The sequence below is a fragment of the Phycodurus eques genome, chromosome 11 (genome assembly GCF_024500275.1).
Source record: "Phycodurus eques isolate BA_2022a chromosome 11, UOR_Pequ_1.1, whole genome shotgun sequence".
NCBI lineage: Eukaryota > Metazoa > Chordata > Actinopteri > Syngnathiformes > Syngnathidae > Phycodurus > Phycodurus eques.
This window is the reverse complement of record NC_084535.1, coordinates 14,291,895-14,315,877: the sequence shown is the minus strand read 5'-3', so window position 1 is coordinate 14,315,877 and position 23,983 is coordinate 14,291,895. Positions and strand designations below refer to the sequence as shown.

The following is a 23,983-nucleotide window of genomic DNA, read 5'->3' as shown; positions in this document are numbered from 1 at the left end:
AATTTCATGCTTAAATTATCTATCGTGACTTGGTGACTGGTGTTGAAAGAGCTTTCAGGCTATGTACAGCTCAGTGTGTTGAACCAATCAAAAGGCTGACGTTGGCCAGTGTGTGCCCTAAGTCATGCAAACATTTTTGCACCTTCAAATCCAATCGTCAAGAGGGGTGGGGGGCTTAGTTTATTGCCCCATCAAAAGCGATCGATAGTACGTTTTCAGTTATTCTATGAAAATGTTATGACTTACTTTCTATCACTTTATTTCTTTTTTTTTTTTTTTTAACCTGTCCTGTTCAGCTGCATGGTTACGCAGAATGGTGGATCTGTATGCCTTTTGTGCTGGAACAGTTTTGCTGTGCAACAGGGGTGTTTAAAATACTCCTGCTTATTTTTTCATTTTTTAATCATTCTGATGTTCATTGAAAATGCAGCCGGATGCAAAAGGGTTTTAGGAGACAGACAGAGGGACAGAACGGACAAGGGGAGTAGGGGTGCGAACCACAGCAGAAAAATATTTAGACAGTCTAGATATTTGATCACAAGTAACGTTACAACCGTCAAATCGTGTTCTTATTTGTGGATGGGGGTACACCTGGTGAGGACATCCAACAACTAACTCACTTTATTTCTGGTGTCATTAAACAGATCTGTCACAAATAAGAATTTGCATCCAGTCGTGCTGCAATTAGTAATCAAGTATTCTACTGACAATTCTATCAGAATAATCAAGTATAAAATTAATTTTTGCTTGGTTAAAGAGCGGTTATGAATACACAAGAGAAAATTAGACATTTTACTTTGTAATGAACGACCAATTGGTTTCCTCTTTATAATCCACAGTATTTTTGTTATATTCAGATTGTACATAAAGCAGGAAACTGCATTTTCTTGTCTACAAACGTTTCTAGTGAGTCACTTTCAAACACAAATATAAATAGATTTCAATTTGAACTTGTAATTTCTTGTATCAAAAACATAAGGCATTATTTTAAAAAAAAGAGGAACACAAATTTGTCATCTTGTTATGAATGACAATTTTATCCAACTGTGGTATCTCAGTCATAACACTAGGGGGAACTGTGTAAAATATGTCAAAAGAGGCGAAGAAAAGGACATGAAGAAGAATCTAGTTTGACGTAGAATTGATGCTAGCTGTGTGCTGATCGATTGATAAATAAAATGAATAAAAAAGAAATACAGTGCAAGACTGATCCTTGATAACACTACACTGACTAAACCAATTGTAGTGTACAGGAAGCCCATACAGCGCACGGCCGGCCCGCTGTGTAACTATTTGTGTGATGGCTCACAAAGCTAGCAGCTAATGCTAACGAAAAGAAGTACACGTGACGTCAGACACGCAATTCCCACAATCCAATGTAGATTTTATTTATTTATTTGTTTTGCAATAATTAATGTCCTTATTGTTTCATTAAATGTCGTTGTTTCTGTATAGTTTATGAGTGGTTCTTTGAATGGAAACCTTATTTAGCTGTCACACATTTCACACGTCACACATTTACTGTTTGTTTGTTTGTCTGTTTGTTTTTAATGAAATCATTACTTTAGGTAGGGTGTGAAAGAATGACCTCTTGGTCAGTTTCTCTTCAAATGTGTGTCCAACACACCGTTAATTATCACAAGTTAATAAGAACCAACTACACATTAACAATAATGGTGTGGGCCTCATGTCTTAATAAAAGGTTACGAAGATGTTTAGCATTAGGATGTCACTTACTTGCGCATATGGTTATAGTAAGAGAAATCAAAGAAATTTTAGTTTCTCAGTGCTTTGGTCAAAATAGTGGGTCTATTCAAGTCAATGGGTTCAAGTCCAAGTGAAGTCATGAGTCATTGCTGTCCAAGTCAAGTTCCAATTTTGTATTTTGACGAGTCTAAAGTCAGAGGTTTTATTGTTTTATTGGTCATCAAAGTGACACATAAGTTTATGGGAATTGTCTTTTTAAGTCATATCTCCTTTTCTTTATGGCTAATTTATGTACACTGAGTCTTTTACAGCAAAACATGATGTATTTGTGGACGTTTGGAAAACCTTACTTTTGGCCAATTCACTTTTTCAATATCAGCATATGGTGATATTCAGTAGGCTTAAGCAACCTACGGCATGCATCCATTTTATGATTATAAAGTCCAGTATTTAGTTTTTTACAACAGTAAGACTTGTGTCCTGGAAACCATCATAAATTATATCATAACAAACCAACACTGACCGATATTTTTTTAATATCATATGCTAATCATTAAATTCAATCATGTCAACAGATTGAATTGCGTGACGGCAAATAACAATGACTAAAAAACCTAAACCATTTCGACTGAACGCACCGCCCCCTTTTTTTAGCACGTTTTACACCCAACTGACAGCGAGTGTGATAAGGAGACTGTAAGGACAAATGTAGCAGTCCAAACCAAATTCACAGTCACAAAATGAACACATCAGTCATATTTCAATTGAAATGCCCATCAAAGTTAGTTCACTGTCCACCAGGGATTACCCTCAATTTCTTTTTCCTCCGAGACATTCAATGGCACTGGCAGCCATCTCATAGCAGAGCTGCAACCACATGATGGAATGACTTTCGCGAGCTTGTGCCTGCACTATCTCGCTCAGTGCTCTGTCAAAGAGAAGCCTCCAGTCAGTGCTTTGTGGCACAAGATGCATTACATTGCGGTGACATTCCAAATAGCCCCCCGAGGTGTTCTACCATTGCTGTGACTGACAGACCAGGTAGGGAAACCTGTGCTGTCCCATAATTCACTGGATGCTCCCTGTTCTATGTGCTCTCATTCTTATGTCCCAAGATATTCAAAGCTGTGACTTGTCACCACATAGCATCGACCCTGGTGTATGACAATATATTCACCTTCTACATAATTTTACCTTATAAGAAAATATATTGAGATTCATTATATTTTTGGCTTGGTTGCACAGAAAAAAATTATTGTTCAGAAAAAAATAATATATATACGGTGGCAATCAGTCAGATGGAGGAACAGATGATGGTAGACTTTGCAAAAAGGATGCAAATGGCTGTAGTGAACACTTTTTTCCAGAAGAGGCAGTAACATAGGGTGACCTACAATAGCGGCGGAAGAAGCACCCAGGTGGATTACATCTTTTCCAGACGATGTAATCTGAAGGAGGTTACCGACTGTAAGGTAGTGGTAGGGGAGAGTGTGGCTAGACAGCATAGGATGGTGGTGTGTAAGATGACTCTGGTGGTGGGGAGGAAGATTAGGAAGACAAAGTCAGAGCAGAGAACCATGTGGTGGAAGCTGAGACAGGACAAGTGTTGTGCACCTTTTCGGGAAGAGGTGAGACAGGCTCTCGGTGGACAGGGGGAGCTTCCAGAAGACTGGACCACTGCAGCCAAGGTAATCAGGGAGGCAGGCCAGAGAGTACTTGGTGTATCTTCTGGCAGGAAAGGAGAGGAGGAGACTTGGTGGTGGAACCTCACAGTACAGGAAATCATACAAGGAAAAAGGTTAGCTAAGAAGAAGTGGGACACTGAGAGGACCGAGGAGAGGCGAAAGGAATACATTGAGATGCGACATAGGGCAAAGGTAGAGGTGGCAAAGGTCAAACAAGAGACATATGATGACATGTATGCCAGGTTGGACACTAAAGAAGGAGAAAATTATCAATACCAGGTTGGCCAGACAGAGGGATAGCGATAGGAAGGATGTGCAGCAGGTTAGGGTGATTAAGGATAGAGATGCAAATATGTTGACTGGTGCCAGTAGTGTGCTAGATAGATGGAAAGAATACTTCGAGGAATTGATGAATGAGGAAAATGAGAGAGAAGGGAGAGTAGAAGAGGCAAGTGTGGTGGACCAGGAAGTGGCAAAGATTAGTAAGGGGGAAGTTAGAAAGGCATTAAAGAGGATGAAAAATGAAAAGGCAGTTGGTCCTGATGACATTCCTGTGGAGGGATGGAAGCATCTCGGAAAGGTGGCTGTGAAGTTTTTGACCAGCTTGTTCAATGGAATTCTACCGCATGGAAGATGCCTGAGGAATGGAGGAAAAGTGGGCTGGTGCCCATTTTTAAGAACAAGGGTGATGTGCAGAGCTGTGGGAACTATAGAGGAAAAAAGTTGATGAGCCACACAATGTTATAGTTATGGGAAAGAGTAGTGGAGGCTAGACTCAGGACAGAGTATTTGCGAGCAACAGTATGGTTTAATTCCTAGAAAGAGTACCACAGATGCATTATTTGCTTTGAGGATGTTGATGGAAAATTACAGAGAAGGTCAGAAGGAGCTACATTGTGTCTTTGTAGATCTAGAGAAAGCCTATGACAGAGTACCCAGAGAGGAACTGTGGTACTGCATGCGGAAGTCTGGAGTGGCAGAGAAGTATGTTAGAATAATACAGGACATGTACGAGGGTAGCAGAACAGCGGTGAGGTGTGCTGTAGGTGTGACAGAGGAATTTAAGGTGGCGGTGGGACTGCATCAGGGATCAGCCCTGAGCCCCTTCCTGTTTGCAGTGGTGATGGATAGGGTGACAGATGAGGTTAGACTGGAATCCCCGTGGAACATGATGTTTGCAGGTGACATTGTGATCTGCAGTGAAAGCAGGGAGCAGGTGGGGGAACAGTTCGAAAGACGGAGGCGTGCAGAGGAATGAGGATTTGCCGAAGTAAGACAGAATATATGTGCATGAATGATAGGGGTGGAGGAAGAAGAGTGAAGCGACAGAGAGAAGAAATAGCAAGTGTGGAGGACTTTAAATACTTGGGGTCAACCGTCCAGCGCAATGGTGAGTGTGGTCAGGAAGGAAACGGGTCCAAGCAGGTTGGAACGGGTGGAGGAAGGTGTCAGGTGTGTTATGTGACAGAAGAGTCTCTGCTCGGATGAAGGACACAATTTTAAAAACAGTGGTGAGGCCAGCCATGATGTACAGATTAGAGACAGTGGCAATGAAGAGACAACAGGAAGCAGAGCTGGAGGTGGCGGAAATGAAGATGTTGATGTTCGCTCTAGGAGTGAGCAGGTTGGATAAAATTAGAAATGAGCTCATCAGAGGGACAGTCAAGGTTCGATGTTTTGGAGACAAAGTTAGAGAGAGCAGACTTCGATGGTTTGGACACGTCCAGAGGAGAGAGAGTCAGTATATTGGTAGAAGGATGATTAAGATAGAGCTACTACGCAAGAGAGCTAGAGGAAGACCAAAGAGAAGATTGATGGATGTCGTGAGGGAAGACATGAGGGCAGTTGGTGTTCGAGAGGAGGATGCAGGAGATTTAGATTTACATGGAAAAGGATGACTCGCTGTGGCAACCCCGAAAGGGACAAGCCGAAAGGAAAAGAAGAAGTCATCGGAATCCCTAAAACATCAACAGGCACACCTCTGTCTGCTTCATCGTATCGTATATTATAGAATGCATTATCCAATTTGCAAATTTCATGCATATAACCAAAATGGTAATGTTGAACAACAAAAGTTATCATAATTTTTAGTGGCCATCAGTAGTTTGGAGCTCACTGTTGAACCATAGATAAAAACAATTTACTGCCCTTGCACTCAACATCCAATAGTTGCAATAAGTAAATAATAAATAAATGTCACCTTTTTGTCCTTCTGGAACAGAAATTTATGATGTTCTGACTCAAATCACTCATTCTAGTTTATGTTCTTCCTCTGTTTACAACTTTAAATCAAGCACTTTAATCCTCTTTTTGGCTCTGCCTTATGTTGGACACCCAATGAAAGGCTTTTATGTTGGCTAATCGGAACATGTTAGCTACGAACACTGACAAAAGACACAGAGAGGCAAGAATTTGCTTAAAATGTGCTGTCGGCTTTACCAACTTGGAAGAGATTTTAAATTATTTCTGTCAGCAAACAAGGTAAATTATGCAAAAAAATATACGATGGTAGTTTGAGAAAAAAGTTTAATTTGCTCTGTGACGATGCTCATAACTCAAAACACTTCAATCTCGAGTCCTCTTTCCCCATTGAAATGAATGCAAATGTCATTCAATCAGTCCAGCCGCCCCACAAAAAAAAATCAAAAAAGAGTTTGTGTATTTTTAATAAGGAATATAGCACTCGATAGTATTGTACTTAATAAAACATTGAGTAATAAAATGATTTAATTAAATTTAAAAAATGTAACAGTTTTTCCATCATGATTTAGTGCTTCAATTCAATTAATTGTGCTGCTCGTTCTGGTGTGCCCGCCTTGTCCATCGGGGGTAGTAGAATACTGTCATGCAGTCACAAACAAAGAAGAATAGTTTCACAACAACTGTACTGTGACTCTGCGGTAATATTAGTAATTTTATCAGAGCACAAAAGAAAAGGGCACAAAGAATGTAGCCTGTGAGTATTGTGATACTGTCTGACTCCATGTGTTGCAGCACCATTTGTGTTCAAATATCTGTTGCTTAAAAGGTTATAACACGGCAACTATCGATGACAAGTTTTAGCCTGTCAAGTGTGTGCCCAGTGATTAGTAGTCAACCAGTCCAGGGTGTGCCCCTCCTCACTCAGTCAGCTGGGATAGGCTCCAGCTCACCCACGAGCCTAATGAAAACAAGCATTGAAAATGAATGGATCTTCCAAATAGGTTATATTGGCTATTTTATTTAGTTCATTATACATTTTGTTAAGCTGAAAAATATAAAAAGTGGATCAGGACAAATGGTACGGTGGACAACTATTTAACACATCGACCTCACAGTTCTGAGGCCCCGGGTTCAAATCCAGCCTCGCCTGTGTGGATTTTTCATGTTCTCCCCGTGGCCTGCCTGTGTTTTTTCTCCGGATACTCCGGTTTCCTCCCACATATCAAAAATATGCATGGTAGGTTGATTGGAGAATCTAAATTTTCCGTAGCTGCGAATAGTTGTTTGGTTATATGTGCCCTTGGCTGGCGACCAGTTATGGGTGTGTGTCCCCCCTCTCGCCCAGAGTCAGCTGGGATCGGTGCCAACACGCCCGTAACCCTAGTGGTGATAAGCAGTTTGGAAAATGGATGGATGGATGGATAGCTGGATGGATCAGGACAAAGCGCCAGAGGCAGAACATAAGAGGCTCCCAAGCCGCTTCAAAGTCCCACCAAACATTGATTCTGATCTGCTTTGCCACCCTGCCCTCAACCCACTAATGAAGCAGGGCAAAACGAGCTCATGGGGTTTAGCCTCTCCCTCTTGCCTAAACGTAACAAGAATTCCCCGTCCTTACTCACCGTCTATCTTCAAAGGGACATACAGTATGCATAGAGTGGCGCACATACAGACACACACCTCCCAAACCCCAAACCACAAAACCTCAGACCAATCTGTCCGCCGCGCTGAAGTATTATTAGACTTATGCGCTCTCTAAGGAGAAACAGTGAGTGCTGAGAGCTGGAAGATGAGAAATGCTACAGGGGCTACTAGTTCCATTAAAATGGCGTTCACCAGGGCCTTGGTTATCATCGACCCTGACGTTTTCAGCGATGTGGGCGGGCTCCCCGATCTATGACCATCTCCTCGGTCTTTCAGGATTTGAAGGACGCCTGTGTGAAACTGACACCAATGAGTGCAGCTCTAATCCTTGCCGAGACAACGGCGACTGCTTGGACCAGGTCAATGCATACAGGTGACAAGTTTCCTCCAAATGTAGTTAAATTCTGTGTTTCTGAAGAACTTTGTATTATTGTGTCTAGAGTGCATCAAAGCTTCCTCAAATCAAATTGGCTTACTTGACCAAAGGGCCAATATTATCAACCTGAACATATTTCTAATTATTACTTTAGCATTCCATTTCTCCATATTCCGTAGTGACTGAGAAACATCTGTTTCAATTTCATTTTTTGATCCTCTGCTTTCCATAGAAGACTGTGCAAAAGCCTCAGACCATCAAGAAGTACATGAAATGGGATGCTAATTGTTTTTGCTGTTTATCTTGCAAAAAATAATCAAACAACACAACAGAACTACATGAGCTACATTTACACAATGTGATAAAATTTAATTACATTTAAATAATAATTCAATAATAATAATTCTCAGTTTTATTACAACAGTATGGTTTTCATTCAAGAATACATTTATTACTTCCAGGAAGCATGAAAGTATGTAGGTGACTGTTAGTCAGTCAGTCATAAAGTTAGTAAGCTTAGGAAAAAACACACAACATATTTTCTTTAACAGCGTGTTTTCGTGGCCCACGCGCTTAGCGAGAACCCATTAAAATTTGGTGCACATCAAAATAAAAATACAGATCATTTAAATTTACTTTGCTCTCACTGAAATTGCTATCTGCCCCAGAATGTAAATTTTAAGCTCTCTCCAGTGTTTTATAAACTGTGACTTCATGTACCTATGTGCAGTTGCTTGTTGGATGAATGTATTATTACATTTTGGTGAGGAACTAAACTACATCCTACTGAGAGAGGTGTTTTCGTTAAATGTTTAGACAACCACTGGATAATGCTCTGATTAAATAGTAAACATATATATATATATATATATATATATACACAGTTCACAGTTCTGATGACCCGGGTTCAAATCCGGCCTCGCCTGCGTGGAGTTTGCATGTTTTCCCCGTGCCTGTATGTGTGTGTGTGTGTGTTTGTGTGTGTGTATATATATATATATACATGTGTACATATATATATATATATATATATATATATATATATATATATACACGTGTACATATATATATATATATATATATATATATATACATACATGTGTACATATATATATATACAGTGAGGATAAGCAGTACACAAAATGGATGGATGGATTTATTTATTCATTTATTTATTTTCATTTTCCAGCTGTGTTTGTAAAATGGGATTTTCCGGCCTTCACTGCGAGCAAGACATCAATGAGTGCTCCTCACAGCCTTGCCTTAACGGTGGCACTTGTCAGGACCGAGTGAACAAGTAAGAATAAAAAGCCAGGTAGAATTGATAATGGTGTTTTATTTTCAAATGCGTAGGCATGTTCCTCTTTAAAATGGTAACCCTTGACATTCTGAATACCCTGTAAACTGCTCTCCTCATGATACAGAGTGGATTCAGCTGCAAAACATCATGTATCTCCGTTTCAGCTCCAGTCCAGCACTATAGTGCTGCTTCTCTCTGCTGTGCTTAATGGGAGCCCCGGGGCTTGTGGGCTTAGTCAGACAGATGGGTATAGAAGTCCCAGGGCCAATTTGAGTCCTAAATGTTTTGTCTGCAGTTTGTCTCCCGTCATGATTTGGCTCCCGTGTGACCCGGCCCTGCTCAATAGAGTGCTTGCCTTATTGCACAGTCCGGTGTATTTTAACCTCGCTGCCCACTACAAGAATGACAGAACGCCTCACTATTATTTTCATCTCCCTAATATTATGCACTGAGCTGATGTATCTGGCTCTGCTGTGTGCCCGACAGTGTCTTTCCACATTCTGCACACATTCACATTCTGCTCTTATCACACTGCATGCACAGGGAAAAAAGATCTTTATCAAGTGATGCAGTTTTGTTTTATGAAAAACTCAAAAGCAGCATTGGCAGACAGGTGGCGAAGCAAGAGAGTGTTAATTATTATCCAAACACTCTCCCTGACCAGTCGAGCCTTTTAGAGCTTCCATAATTGGAAGGCACAGTGCTTTTGTCCCACATGACAAAAAGCGAATCTTGCATATCACCAAAATTGGATTTAATGTCATTGATTTGATGATGACAAATTACACCTTACTTACTATTTTGATTTCAACCCACCTATAAATAGGAAAGCCACTGCCTCAGAGATTATGATGGTCAGGGAGATATAAGAGCCAATGACAGCTGGGGAAAGGGATTTCAATAGAGTAAACTGCATTATCAGACTCATTAGGCTATTCCCCTCAGTAATAAGTCCATCCATCCATCCATCCATTTTCTGAGCCGCTTATCCTCACAAGGGTCGCGGGACTGCTCGAGCCTATCCCAGCTGTCATCGGGCCGGAGGCGGGGTACACCCTGAACTGGTTGCCAGCCAATCGCAGGGCACACATAAACAAACAACCATTTGCACTCACATTCACACCTACGGGCAATTTAGAGTTGACAATCAACCTACCATGCATGTTTTTGGGATGTGGGAGGAAACCGGAGTGCTCGGAGAAAACCCACACAGGCACGGGGAGAACATGCAAACTCCACACAGGCGGGGCCGGGGATTGAACCCCGGTCCTCAGAACTTTGAGGCAGACGCTCTAACCAGTCGCCCACCATGCCGCCCAGCAATAGGTTTTATGGCTTTCTACAATTTAATAGGAATATTTATGGCTCGGTTTATCTTATCATTATCACATGCCTTTTCAATATTACATACATATTATTTCACTAATTACTATGTTGCAGTACTGTCTGTCCACCTCAGACAAGAGCTTTGTTTATCCCACTCCAACATCTCTTAAACCAGTTAGCATTGCTTAAATTTAGGGCCAAGTCGGATTATGACCAAATGATTAAAACAGGTTATAAATCTCATAAATATGTAATAGCCATCGGTTACAGGGTAAGGGCATACACGAAGTCCTCGAGTTACGACGTACTCGACCTACGACTTTACAACGCCCGTGCCTCGTCCGACATTTTGTCCCAGCACCATAGTGTTTCTGCTTAGCTAGTGCATAGTGCTTGTCTGTGTTTGTGTGTGCCGGGAGTATCTTTGCCTTTTTTTCCACACTCTCAGCAGTAATGGTAAGTAAAGCATCTTACTTTTTTATTTTAATGTATTTTAGTTTCTTTATACGAAGTATTAACCTTTCTTGCTACGGTCACCAGACCGTGGTCCTTCTCCAGTGCCGATGTTGTCCTCCTCGGGGTTAACTCCCTTCTCTCGTTGCACAGCTGAGCTGGGTGGCGGGAACAATAAAGGCACGAAGCACCGATTTGCTGCTTTAACGGCTTTATTAGCTCCTCTGCACATTGAACGTCAACGGGTCCTCCGCTAATCGCTACTCTTCCCCGGTCGCCATCACTACACTTGCCACTGTACACACTCGGTCCTGCGCGCACTCCTTCCTCCTTCACAGTCCCGTCTCACCCACACATCGACGCACACGCCCACACACACTGAGCTTGCTGTCACAATCACGTGGGACAATACCCGTAACAGAAGTATTTCGACGTAAATGTCGACTTCAACGGTGAAATGCGACTTACGCGGACAATTCGGGTTATGTCGCCAGCATAGGAACGGAACTTGTTCGTAAATCGAGGACTTCCTGTACTGTACTTACTGTGTGCGTTGCCAAAAGTGGTTACAGTCGACTGTTCATTCACTCCGTCCATTCCAATCCTTTAGGAAGGCAGTAATGCATGTTACCAACCAATGCAAATTAGATCAAATAAAATAAACTTCAGGAGAAGAATGAATGATAGGGCATATCTGAATTACAACAAGAATGCATAAAATACATCTCGATTTGCATCGTCATTCAAATCTCCAGCAAGGTGAAGGCTTTCTATTTATAAATGCAGAAACTGATGCACACATTTTATTATGCAAGATATTTGACGTTTTAAAGGGGTCATATGTTTTTTTTTTTTTTAAATGAAATTGACACTTTTATTTGATTATTATTTATTATTTAAATCTATGTTAGAGAGTCACTCTACGGGGGTCCAAATAGCCAAAATATGGGAACTTTAAGAACTGCCGATTGGCATTTATCTATTTTTTAGCATTAGGAGGTCATATTTACTGAAATCAAATGCTATTTCAATCAAAAACTTCATAAGTTGAGTTCCATTTTGATATAGGAACCCTTATTTTATAGTAGCTTCACAATTCTTACATGCATGAAACTTGTGACTTTTTGGAGAGCTTCTGTGGTCAGTCATAAACTCCACATACTTTTCTGAGGTCATTTTTATACCTTCAGGGACTCTTAAGGGGCCGACATGCTCTCTCCCCGGCATGTTCATTTGAATAACAATTTGAAACGCAGTGTAATGTGTTTCATGTATTATATGTAGTTGAAAATACATATTCAAAAATAATTATTATATGTATGTGTTATTTTGTGGGGTGATGCCCATCACTTCCCCAAATGTTGTGTAACATGTAAATGTGTAAACAAATAAACGTTAATAACTTGATATTGGATAATATTCTCGTTCAACTAATCCTCAGAATGTCTTTTTGAAAAGTTGCCAAAGATTTGATGTGAAAACAAATTGAATTCTGAGAGCATTCTCCACTCTTCCATTCTTTGACTTTGTTTGTGTGGTATCTTTTTAATCCACAGCTTTCACTGCAGTTGCCCTACTGGTTATTTCGGAACACTGTGTGACCTGGGTGGGAACGAGTGTCAAGTTTCACCTTGCCTACAAGAGGGCACCTGTATCAAGAAGCCGGGGGGCTTTGAATGTGTCTGTCGCGCCGGATACTCAGGTACGTCTATTTCCCTCTGGTGACACCAAGATCAATAGAAGAGCCTAAAAAGCTTATCTTGGTTGGTGTGGACTGGAGCGCTGACTCATGATGTGGTTCAGTGTAAAAACTGCTTCCTAACACATTCTTTTAATTGGCCTGCCTGCCCTGTCCTGATGCAGTGGTTGACTAGTGAAGCTAACATGAGAAACATTCATGTCGCCTGTTTGGTCTGATGGAAACTTCTCACTGTCAGTTAGCCGCTTTTATTTTGTTTCACCACCCTCCTTAGTCTCCGAACACTCCAGTTGTTTTACTTCAATCCATTCGTCTTATTTGCAGCCAGACAGATATTGAGCTATTTTAGTGCACGTCTGTGTGCATATGTGTGCGTGTGTTTTTGCACTGATGCCGATTCCTGTCAGCTATTGGGAAGATTAATTTCATTTGTCTTCCATACGGTATCATCAATTTATCCTTCCTCAATTGTGAGAGGGGGCGAAATCTCTGAGGTATTGCGACTCTGGAGAGCAGAACCTGAACACGCATGGCCCAATTCCCACTGAAGCAGCTTTTATTATTAGGCCTGCGCACACTATAGTACAAGTCATTACTTTTTCTGATGCTCTAAGCTCATGTGAGGAAACAGGAATCCCCAAGAGAGTGAACGGCCGGAGGATGAAGTCTGACTTGGCTCAAACCAACTGCAAGTCATACAAAGTATTCGCTCTATAACTTTCCACCACAGCAAAAAACTATTTGGAAGACTAAATGTAACTTTCTTTGAGAGGGCTTAAAGGGGTTAAATTCTGAAATGTGTGTGTGCCACATAACTATATTATTTGCTCCTGGCATCAAGAAATCAATGGGTATTTTTCTTTTTCTTTTTTGCATATTGAATGCCAGAATCAATTTAGGGTCCAACAGTTGAAGCTGCTTACTAATAAATCAGTGTAGTCTAGATCTGTTAGCTTGTATGGATGTGATTACACAATAATGACAGTTCGTTTCCACCTGAATTACATACCATATTGGATTGTTGGCCAGCGAGTCAGAATGTGCATCTTTATTTTGGACTTTGTTTGTCTCTAACCAGTTTGTTCAAAGTCCCATATAGTGCTTTCTTTTCCGTAACTCTTTAAAGAATAATAAAACAAATTGGAGAGGTAAAAGTTTAGGATTGGGCAGTGTTTTGGCTGTTTGTATTGGGGTTCATTCAAAAATTTTAAAAACAAAACAAACAAAAAAACACTACAATAAGAAGGTAATAGAAATTAATTGTCATATGAAAATATTCAACTTAAATTCCTGCACTTACAGCCATATTCTCCTGTTCACCAGAAAAGCCTTTTTACACGCCTGGACATGTCACATTTACGATCATAAGATGCTGACTGTATTTTAAAGCATGACATTTTATGATGTGTTTAGCATACCCATTAACTAACTTCTTTACCTTCTAATCATTCACATCTGCCAGAATAGAATATGTATCCGGTAAAGATCATAGGGTGTCTACTTCTTCAGTTGTTAATGAGCCAATGTCTAACTAACAGCTAAAGACATGTTGACTGCTGTTGATTTCAATCCACCCACCACAATGGCTTTAAAGTAAATTACACTCAACAACTGGAGAGAAAGCCCTGGAGCAAACAACAACAAAAAAGAAGCTTGCTGTTGCTTTACAGTTACAGCGTTCAATGTCATGCATTCAAAAATTGCCTCAGTATAAGCTCTCCCCTAATCACTTAATTATCTGGCAACTATGTTTTGTGTTGTTGTATAAATGATTTTACCTTTGTGCCATATTGGCATACACTATAAATATGTTAATCTGACTCCGAGACAGAGCAGGCAGCTCGCTGAATCTCACTTGTCGGATCATTAATGAGGATGTTTTGCTTTAAAGGCTCCCAGCATGTATTATTTAAGTATACATGGGAGCCACATTCAATCCGGAGGTCAGGAATCATTACAGTGACATGATTAATGGGTGATCATGTTTATATAAATCACAGTTTCGGCTGTTGTCGTTTGACACCCTCCTTTTTCTCTTCTTCAGTCAGTCATTAAGGAGCATGTTCCCTTGAGTGATAGTACAGTGCAATCAGCACATTGTTGCAGTTTCCTCAGTCAGCACATTGTTGGATGATGATGATGATGTCGGAGTGAGCCTTCAGTGAATTCGCTCTGCTGGATGAACATGACAATAGAAATGTGGTCATCAGTTCAATCTTTTGTATCAACTGAAGTTTTCTTCGGTGTTACAAATATGACATTATTCTTTAATTTTTGAAAGAAAATTTGGTACATTGTACTGTATTTTTTTCTTTCAGTATAGCACAGGACCATTTAGACACCTCCCGTTTACTCCCAGTAAATCCTTTTTTTGGACAGGGAGCCTTATTTGGTAATTTGATGTTGCCGTAAAACTTATTCCGCCCCTGCCAACACAATCAAACACAAAAATATTGAAAACATTTTAGGCAAACAAATGAAGTAGAACCAAATTAAATGAGCGCTGTCACTAATATGAAATATAGACTTTCACATACATTTCTCTTTAAGGATTAAAATCAGCATACATTAAATGAAATCAAAATATGTATAAAGTCAATTCAATGAGTTCCGAGTAAAGGCTCTAGAAAATATTTACAAGCTTTCCATAAAGGGTTATTTTCCTTTTCCTCTCAGTAATCTTTCGAACATAAGCCATGTTTCATACCATTAACTGGATAATAATGATTTTACATGAAACACACATTGATAGAATTTTATGTTTAACAGCCAAAGCAAATGTTTCAAGTATCGGGTATTTTATGACACTGTGACCTTTTATTGAATTCTAAATCCGAGCTCTATCCAATCCAACTGACTCTTATAAAATACAGGCAACATTTGTTTCTTCTTCCAGCAAATACTATTTTTTTCAACCCATTTCTTAATTCCACGAGCCCTCCGCCCACTTAGCAGTTCAATTTCTTTGGCAATCTTGTATTGATTTTTGCACTTTAAAGATTTTTGTACCTCTGCGGTCAGAAGGATGAAATATAGCTCTCGGCTGAAAAATAAAGAGTTATCAGTGTGACACAATAAGAAGAATGCTTAGCATTTGGTAGTGAGCGAACGTGATAGATTTTGCTTACCTTTTTGGCTGGTCTTGTAAAAGGGATGAAGCAAAGTCAGTTGTCAGTGTTTTTGTTCACATCTGTTGCAGCTCAGAGATACAATCCAAAGGAGTAAGATCTTTATCAATTACTCAATTTAATATCTTTGAGTCTAAAAAAAATTATTTGGGCTGGTTATCAATGGAAATATTTCAAAAATTCCCAATAATGGGTTTACCTACAACCTTCACAAGATTGACCAGGTTTTGGTAGGAAACCTAATTTGACAGTTTCTCTGTCAGCGTTTTAAGTGCTTAAATACTCCCCTCATGCAGTTGTGTTCTTGTCACGGTTTTTGGGAAATTCCATAAATATTGAATAACATCAGCTCTCTTGCATTGTTTTAACTAACATTGTACAGCACCATACTACCCGATAAATGCTGCCCACTTGACATCCATTACAGCCTGGTCATCCTGGAAGGGGGAAAACTTGGATCTGTGGTCCCTTCTCAAAGTTTTTACCTTTTTCCCCAAAATGTTTTGGGGAATTTTTCCTTGCCCGTTTGGGGGGGTTAAGATCATAGGATGTCGCTGAGCTTTGTCAATTGTGGGCCTGTGAAGCCCTTTGAGACTTCTTTGTGTGTGTGTGTGTGTGTGTGTGTGTGTGTGTGTGTGTGTGTGTGTGTGTGTGTGAGATTAAGGGCTATACAACTAAAATTTGACTTGAAAAAAAAACCTGATTTATTTCAGGAATAATCTGGTTCATACCAGTATACATTTTTTCCAACAGACATACAAGACAATGGAAGATTGAGAAAGACAAGTTTAAACTATAGAGAGGACATTTAATTTATTCCACACTGTATTTCACATTTTCATTTATTGAATACTTATGGCTGTGTGATATTTCCGTTTTTCTTTTTTCAATAAACCTGCAAAAATGTCAACAATTCAATTTTTTTCTGTCAATATGGGGTGCTGTGTGTACATTAATGAGGAAAAAAAATGAATGTAAACGCTTTTAGCAAATGGCTGCAATATAACAAAGAGTGAAAATTTAAGGGGGTCTGAATATTTTCCATACCCACTGTATGTGCCCTGCGATTGGCTGGCGACCAGTTCAGGGTGTACCGCACCGCTCGCCCGAAGATAGCTGGGATAGGCTCCAGCACGCCCACAACCCTTGTGAGGATAAAGCCGTACAGAAAATGGATGGATTTATTGATAAATGCCATTTTAGTCAAACAATAAAGTACCATTGCATAAAATACATTAACTTTTGTTTGGAATTCTCGAAGACGTATTCATCGAACATCACATGGAGAGTGCATTTAATACTTTGCCCCACTCTTGTGAGTAAATTAGAAGTGGTGCATAGACACAGAATAAATTATTGAGTATATCAAATCTTCAACCAGTAGACTATCTGATTTTATTGTTGATTGATTTGCACACAGATTTAGATAAATAACTAATTATACATATTATTGATACATTTTTTTAATGGAAATTTGGGGAAAATGTGAGTCCAACTAGTATCTAAAACAGTTGGGGAAAAAAGTCAAGATAAGTGGGAAATTGTATAATATTACAATCAATATTTTGTTTAAATGCTTAATGGAAGCATACTAACCCAAAAAAAAACCAAATATTTTTTTATCCATTCATCCTTTGTCTATATACAAATGTATGTTTTCCAAAGGTAGACTACATGCTATGAAAAAATGATGATACATTTTACAACTGTTTGGTTAATCTAATTTCCTGCATTTGTTATTAATATATATATATTTTCCTATTCCCCCAAGGATGCATGTAGAAAATGAAGGTCTAAAACCTCCAGTAATGTTTACAATCCCTCCTTAATGCTTAATTCAGTTGCTGATGTTTATGTGGAAGCTGGGTGATTAAAGTTAATGCTGACGAGAAACTCAAGGATGTTTCTCCGGATGAAAACTAATGTGGTGTCAAACTTGTTGCAAAAAAATATAGATATACTTTTAAAGCATTAAGGTTTTTTTTTTTAGTGTTAAGTGAGCATGAGGGAACTTGAGGTTGAAAGAAAAAGCTACAAGCAAAAATAACACATTCCTATTATATGTGCCTTGTCAATAAATTTAATTTAGATCAGTTCAATGGACATGCTAGCTAGTTAATAAGAATAACATTCCAAAGCATACCTTTAATGCTTCAAATTAAGATGATGTATACATGTGATGGCCAATATCTAACATACATTACATCAATTTGATTCTGTAACATTTGCCCAAATATATTTTGGACAATACTTTTGGGGGAAAAAAAAAAAAAACTTGTTTTAATGTGTTCTATTATCAGGACCCGAGCAAGGATCTTGATAAAATACCTGTGTTCCTTATTATTGTTAAATATTATAATTCCAGCGTTCATTGGGCGGCTTTAACATATTAAAAAAAATTATGTATATTCAGAGGCCCCGACGCAGCCTACATCCACCCCAGCAAAACCCCGACCTATTCCTTCAAAGCCTACTCAGTAGCGCCCCCAGATACAATTTTTTGCACCTGACACCAGTGCGTCTGATTGACACACAGGGCTCTCTTTTCATAGGGCCGCAAATGCCGGAAGATTTTTAATTACGCGCAAGCACAAGGCTCGCTGTGCCAATTTGGCACACCGGTCTGAGCCAAGCTGGACGTTCCGACGCAGCAAGTGTGTGTCCTTCGAGAGTGACAATTTGGTGGCAGAAATTCGGTCTAAACTTACACCTGCTCAGACCATGTCTAAATCTTGTCGGAAAGTAGACCGCAGGTGTAACGCGACTTTCGTCAATTTTATTGTGGCACAGGCAGACAGATATATGAGGTCTGTGGACATACTATATTTAAGTTTCCAGCGGTTGTCACCAGCTCATTCCGTATTTAATTAAGGTTTCCGCTCGCACTGTCTGTTGCCACACCGACCAAGATCATTGTATGCTCCACTCACGCTGCACGCATGGATCACTGTGACTACGCATTGTCCTCTTCCACAAAGAGACATCTTTGTTAAGTCTGTAATTTCCCCACCTTGAAAGGGAATGAGAAGAGCTGCTTTATTTGGCGGCAAATGAAGTCAGCTGTAAACACACTCACAATGGCACAGCACACACTATCGGATCCTCCAGGCTGCACTGGTCTACGAAATTACTAAAATTGGTCTACGAAATTACTAAAATTGGTCTGAAATTGGTGCCACCCGCCATGGCAAATGTTCATTATGACAGGATGCACAGAAATCAATAGAGAACATATACTGTGAAACATAGCTGAATGAATTCCTTGGAAATCCACCTGATCATCACCAAATCTGAACCAGGTATATATACATTATTTTTGGTGATTAACTCTTTGCAGATTTTGCCAAAGAACATACTTGCACTATCAGCTTGTACAGTACAACATTGCACCTGCACAATCTGATGTGATCCAACAGAATTTGGCCATTTGAAAATAATAATGCTCATTTTGTTAAACAATACCTAATTATTTTTTTAATAGTTTTTTCATGAAATAGGTATTAAATTAGGCGGCACGGTGGCCGACTGGTTAGCGCGTCAGCCTCACAGTTCTGAGGACCCGGGTTCAATCCCTGGCCCCGCCTGTGTGGAGTTTGCATGTTCTCCCCGTGCCTGCGTGGGTTTTCTCCGGGCACTCCGGTTTCCTCCCACATCCCAAAAACATGCATTAATTGGTGACTCTAAATTGCCCGTAGGTGTGACTGTGAGTGCGAATGGTTGTTTGTTTGTATGTGCCCTGCGATTGGCTGGCAACCAGTTCTGGGTGTACCCCGCCTCCTGCCCGATGAAAGCTGGGATAGGCTCCAGCACGCCTGCGACCCTAATGAGGAAAAGCGGCTCAGAAAATGGATGGATGGATAGGTATTAAATTAATTATTTAATAGAAAAGAAGAACACATTTTCTACCATAATGGGAAGTGCTCACAGCAAAGGTCAGTTATCACAGTTTTTTTTTTAATGAAAGAAAAAAATGCATCAATACAGTCAAAAGCAGAGGCCCAATATAAAATTTGCCCTGCGTCTTGTAGATCTATCGAAAATAATGATTGAGCCTGACAAAGCAGTTTACTGCATCAATGGGATATAGAGTTCAACAGATAATCATTACATAGTTTGACAAGGGCATACAGTATATAACCTATGGGTAGCATTATAGGAGAAAGCTGCAGCATTTTTTTGTCTTTTTACCAAAATGTCCCATAAAAACTCATCACAAACTGTTACGTATGTGCGGATTTTTTACAGGACTTGTTGACTTAAACTGTATGGGAAACCATGTGCTATTTACACTGACTGGCTGCATTTTTATAATGATCTGAGGCGGTTGTAGTCCTCTTTGCATGTAGGAATGCTTAATTCCCAGTGGTATTGATCAATAAATAAATACTGTCTTGAATTTTACACCACCAGCAGCTTCATCCATTGATACAAGGCAGAATAAATCCTTGTTTATGTTATTGTGTGTGCCAAAGTTTGAACTTACCATCCCAATGTGGCACCGGGGGTCAAGGTGCATCAGATCAAGGAATCCCCTTCCAAGTTTCTTCTTTAGTCAAATTTTCTTCTTCCAATCTTACATTGTTATGAGGGTGTGAGAATGGATACTTCAGTTTCCTGTTCTGAACTCAACGTGGCACTAGGTCATGTGTCCTGCTAAGTTTTCTTCTTGTTTCAAATTATTGAGCTTTCAGAGATATTCTTTTAATGAGTGGCTATTTTTGTTCACCGGTCTGGTCATTTACCTCCGACCTGTACTATCAAGGGGGGTTTTTGACAAAAGGTCTCTCACTCGATGTATGAATCTTAGCTTTTTGCCAGGCCAGCTTCTACGTATAAATCCTAAACATGTAGTTGTGACTGAAAATCCCAGTAGATTTAGCAGATCGATTTTGGCTATGTTAGCATGCTTAACTTGACTTTAGGGGTCGCACTGTCTACTGGTGTTCGTCTGTCGTGGCCATCAGTTTCCATGTAACTGAAGACTATACAACTGACTTTGTATTAAGATATGAAAATGAAGATCCTGACTTTCACTTGTGAAGTTAGCTCTTAAAACCAACAAATGTATGCATTTTTTCCTACAAGCACTAAATGACTACCTCTCCTGTTGAGTTGCACTGTTAAAGAAGTGTGCTTTATTTCCTAGGGGCATGGTGTGAAGTTAACATTGACGAGTGCATTTCAAAGCCGTGCCAGAATGATGGGAGATGTATTGACGAAGCCGATCGATATCACTGTGTGTGCCCCGACGGCTTCTTTGGACCCGAGTGTGAGACCAACATTGATGAATGCTTGTCGGCACCTTGTTTTCAAGGGAGGTTGGTATTTATCTCTGTCCCCTTTAAATAGGAAATGCTGTAGATTAGGAGGAACTATGATGGAATTATTTTGAATTAACGTCCCTCCACACTGTTATGATGAATTTCAGGTTGTCAAATAATGTATTTCTCAAAGTGTTTTTGTGTAGCGCTAGAGCTGCTTTTTAAAGAAGCCTTTCTATTTACTCTCAACTCTCATTAGTTTTTACTACTTAAATCAATTCCGCCCCCCTATGTTTCCGGCCCACCTTAGCTGTCATGATGGAATCTCTTCCTACACGTGCCTTTGTGAGGTGGGATGGAGCGGTACCAGGTGTGAAACAAGCATTGATGTGAGTAGAGTTTAATGATTAAACCTGCTGAATGTTCGGGAAGAAGAACTTTGTATAGTCTTTGTGTGGTCTCTGGTGTCACTAACTTTATCGACTCTTCTACGAGATAACCGAACTGAAGCACCACGATCATGCAAATGTTGTACAAACACCTGATTAAAGTAAATGGCTCAGTCTAATGCTTAATTGATTAAAACACAACACACCTTCAGCTGGACTCCAAAGATAAGGCATTGGGTTGCTTATAATGTCGCTTTGAACATTTAGTTTAATCAGTTCTGATTGGCTGTTTGTGGTTTGTAATAGTGGTGGACCAGCCCAGACACGTTTCGTGTAGTGTTAGCGCTAGCATTGGTGATAAGATTGTTGTTCACAATAATGTGTAGCGTTGACAAATTTTATTTATCACAAGAGTCTAAACAAATGTAAGGGGTGCCTGAGAATGAACACATATATTGAGGTATTTCTTACTTCTTCTGGTTATGTTAATGTTCTGTACTTTTGTTTTGACCCATTATGGATGTACAGTATATTTATTTGCAGGACTGTGCTACTAATCCCTGCTTGAATGGAGGCTCATGTGAGGATCTGATTGATGAATACGCCTGCTTTTGTCAGGATGGTTACACAGGAAAAGCCTGCGAGTATGAGATTGACGCATGCAAAGAATTTGCCCAATTTTGTTCTAATGGCGCTACATGCATTCATGCCGAAGGATTGAACTTTACTTGCAGGTGAGTTCATTTGGTTACTATTGTGAAACTAAAACATTTAAGTGCATGAACCGGAAAGGACAGAAATATTTATATTTAATGGCAATAATGGCTACCCCCCCCCAAAAAACAAATTAAAAAATCCAAAACACTCACTGAGCAATGGTAATATTTCCTTTTATAATGTAAGTTATTGGACTAATTTTAATCTCTCAAGAGGAAATTCAATGTATACTCAGATGTATATGTTTGTTTTGTTATAAACCTCACAGAGCAGCAGACCACAGAACTGCTGTAATCTAAACTTATTATTATTATTATTATTATTATCATCATATTATTTTTACCTTAAGAGGTTGAGTTTCTGTTTAATTTTTTTGTAAAACAAAACAAAAAAAATAACTTTAAGTCCTGCTCCTTTGATGTATCCTACTTCCAGGAGTTTCCTTTTGGCCAAATAATCATAATTGTTTTTAACCTATCTGGCATTAAAAACAATAATAAATTGAGCTGCCACTTGCTATTGTAAACAGAAACTTGCATGGACGCTAAACTTTGCTTGCCAGTATGTGTCAATTATCACAGACTGACCAGGTGAAAAGTGAGAAATGCAAGTGACCAATTACTGGTGCGGTGAGTAATGATTAACGTGTAGACTGACCAATGACAGTAGAGTTTCTACTGTTAGAGACAATGGAAGAAGGCAGGACCAAGAGAAAAACATGAGTCGCAGTAGAATATAAGAATGCACAACAAATTTAAAACTCCATCGGAACGATTTTTAGGCCCCCAAACGATAATCGAATAATACATCGATACATATACCTTTACACAAAACAAATATGTGATTCTCTGAGTGCTATGATAAGACATAATTTAATTAGTCCATTGCATTGAATTATTATTTTGGAACTAGAAAATCTTAATAAGAAAAACTGCATTGAATTTCATCATTAAGTGTGTAAAAACCTTGAATACTCAACTTGTGTGTGTGGTGTGGAGTGATACATTTCATCTGGTTCAGTTGACAACGGATTCGACATCAGACATTCAAGTTTGCAGAAATACATTCACTAGTGGTGTTTATGTAAAGTTCTTAAAATATGAAATCCCAGTCAAGTCCGGTAAAGACTGTGGTTAATGAACCCGTGTCTGCAGTGGCGTTCCGTCGCCTGTGGGTGTCACGAGCAACCCGTCCATTGTCCCGGCTTTACTGGCCAAGTGTCGCACCGGCGCAGCAGGGAGGAGACGCCTTCGTTGGTGAGGGTCTGTGGGCTGCCTGGTGGTGAAGTTAATTAATTTAGCGTTCTGGTGCAAAACTAGGTATCTTTTGTCTCCTTGCTGGTCATTCACTTAGCGTCGGTGTTCAAAGGCAGATGTCTGTGTCCTGCTTTTGATGATCCTGGCTTACGATTCACTTAGCGTCTGTAATGTGAAGTTGAATCTCGCCACCCCGTGGTCGTCTCGGCGGGGAGAGCGGCGGTCGCCGGAGACTGGGGGTGCTGGGTGTCATATTTTCATGGCGTGTCCACTACAACTGTATATGCGTAACATACTGTTGATAGACTTTCACAAATCTAATGAATTTAAATACAACTACAAGAGCTATATCTGCCTTTGTAAAGATAACAATGCAAGTGTTTGATCAACATTTACTGAGAGAGCCGAAAGGGTGTGTATTATTGCAATTGTAATTTTGTTGAACAACTGCGCTGCATCTGAGGATTTGTGTGCAGTGTAAGTATGTAGCAGAACCTGTATTACAAGCATTATCACCTTGCACTTACTGTTAAATTAAGAATAGAATTGTCCTTCGATTCTCATCTGAAAATTGCAAAAATGTTGAGGAATATGCTGTTGCATTCTATTTCATCCACGGACGAAAAAGCTCAGGGAAAAAAAAGACTGCATTTTTTTGAGAAGGCATATCTGGTGCATTCATAGTTCCCATTTGAATATTTGGGGTTTTCTTTCAAAGTAACAGACAATTAAATTCAATCATGCAATGTTGTTTCTTAGTCAAAAAAAGAGATTGCTGTTTTATCTGCACTTGAAGTGATGCATATCTAACAAATAGCTTCAAAAGCATTCTGTTGTGCA

General features: G+C 39.6%; 1 protein-coding gene across 10 annotated transcripts in view; it reads left to right on the top strand.

Annotated features, from left to right (window-relative positions):
- The window catches only part of eys (eyes shut homolog), a 259,849-nt gene that overhangs the window by 139,949 nt on the left and 95,917 nt on the right, over positions 1-23,983 (top strand). For 9 of the 10 annotated variants that reach the window (XM_061690335.1, XM_061690334.1, XM_061690329.1 and 6 more), the window contains 6 exons: positions 7,515-7,611; positions 8,804-8,911; positions 12,250-12,395; positions 20,667-20,838; positions 21,092-21,170; positions 21,714-21,904. In XM_061690335.1, the coding sequence (XP_061546319.1) occupies positions 7,515-7,611; positions 8,804-8,911; positions 12,250-12,395; positions 20,667-20,838; positions 21,092-21,170; positions 21,714-21,904 (793 nt within the window). The remainder of the gene's footprint in view (positions 1-7,514; positions 7,612-8,803; positions 8,912-12,249; positions 12,396-20,666; positions 20,839-21,091; positions 21,171-21,713; positions 21,905-23,983) is intronic. The other variant, XM_061690333.1, reaches the window with a different exon arrangement.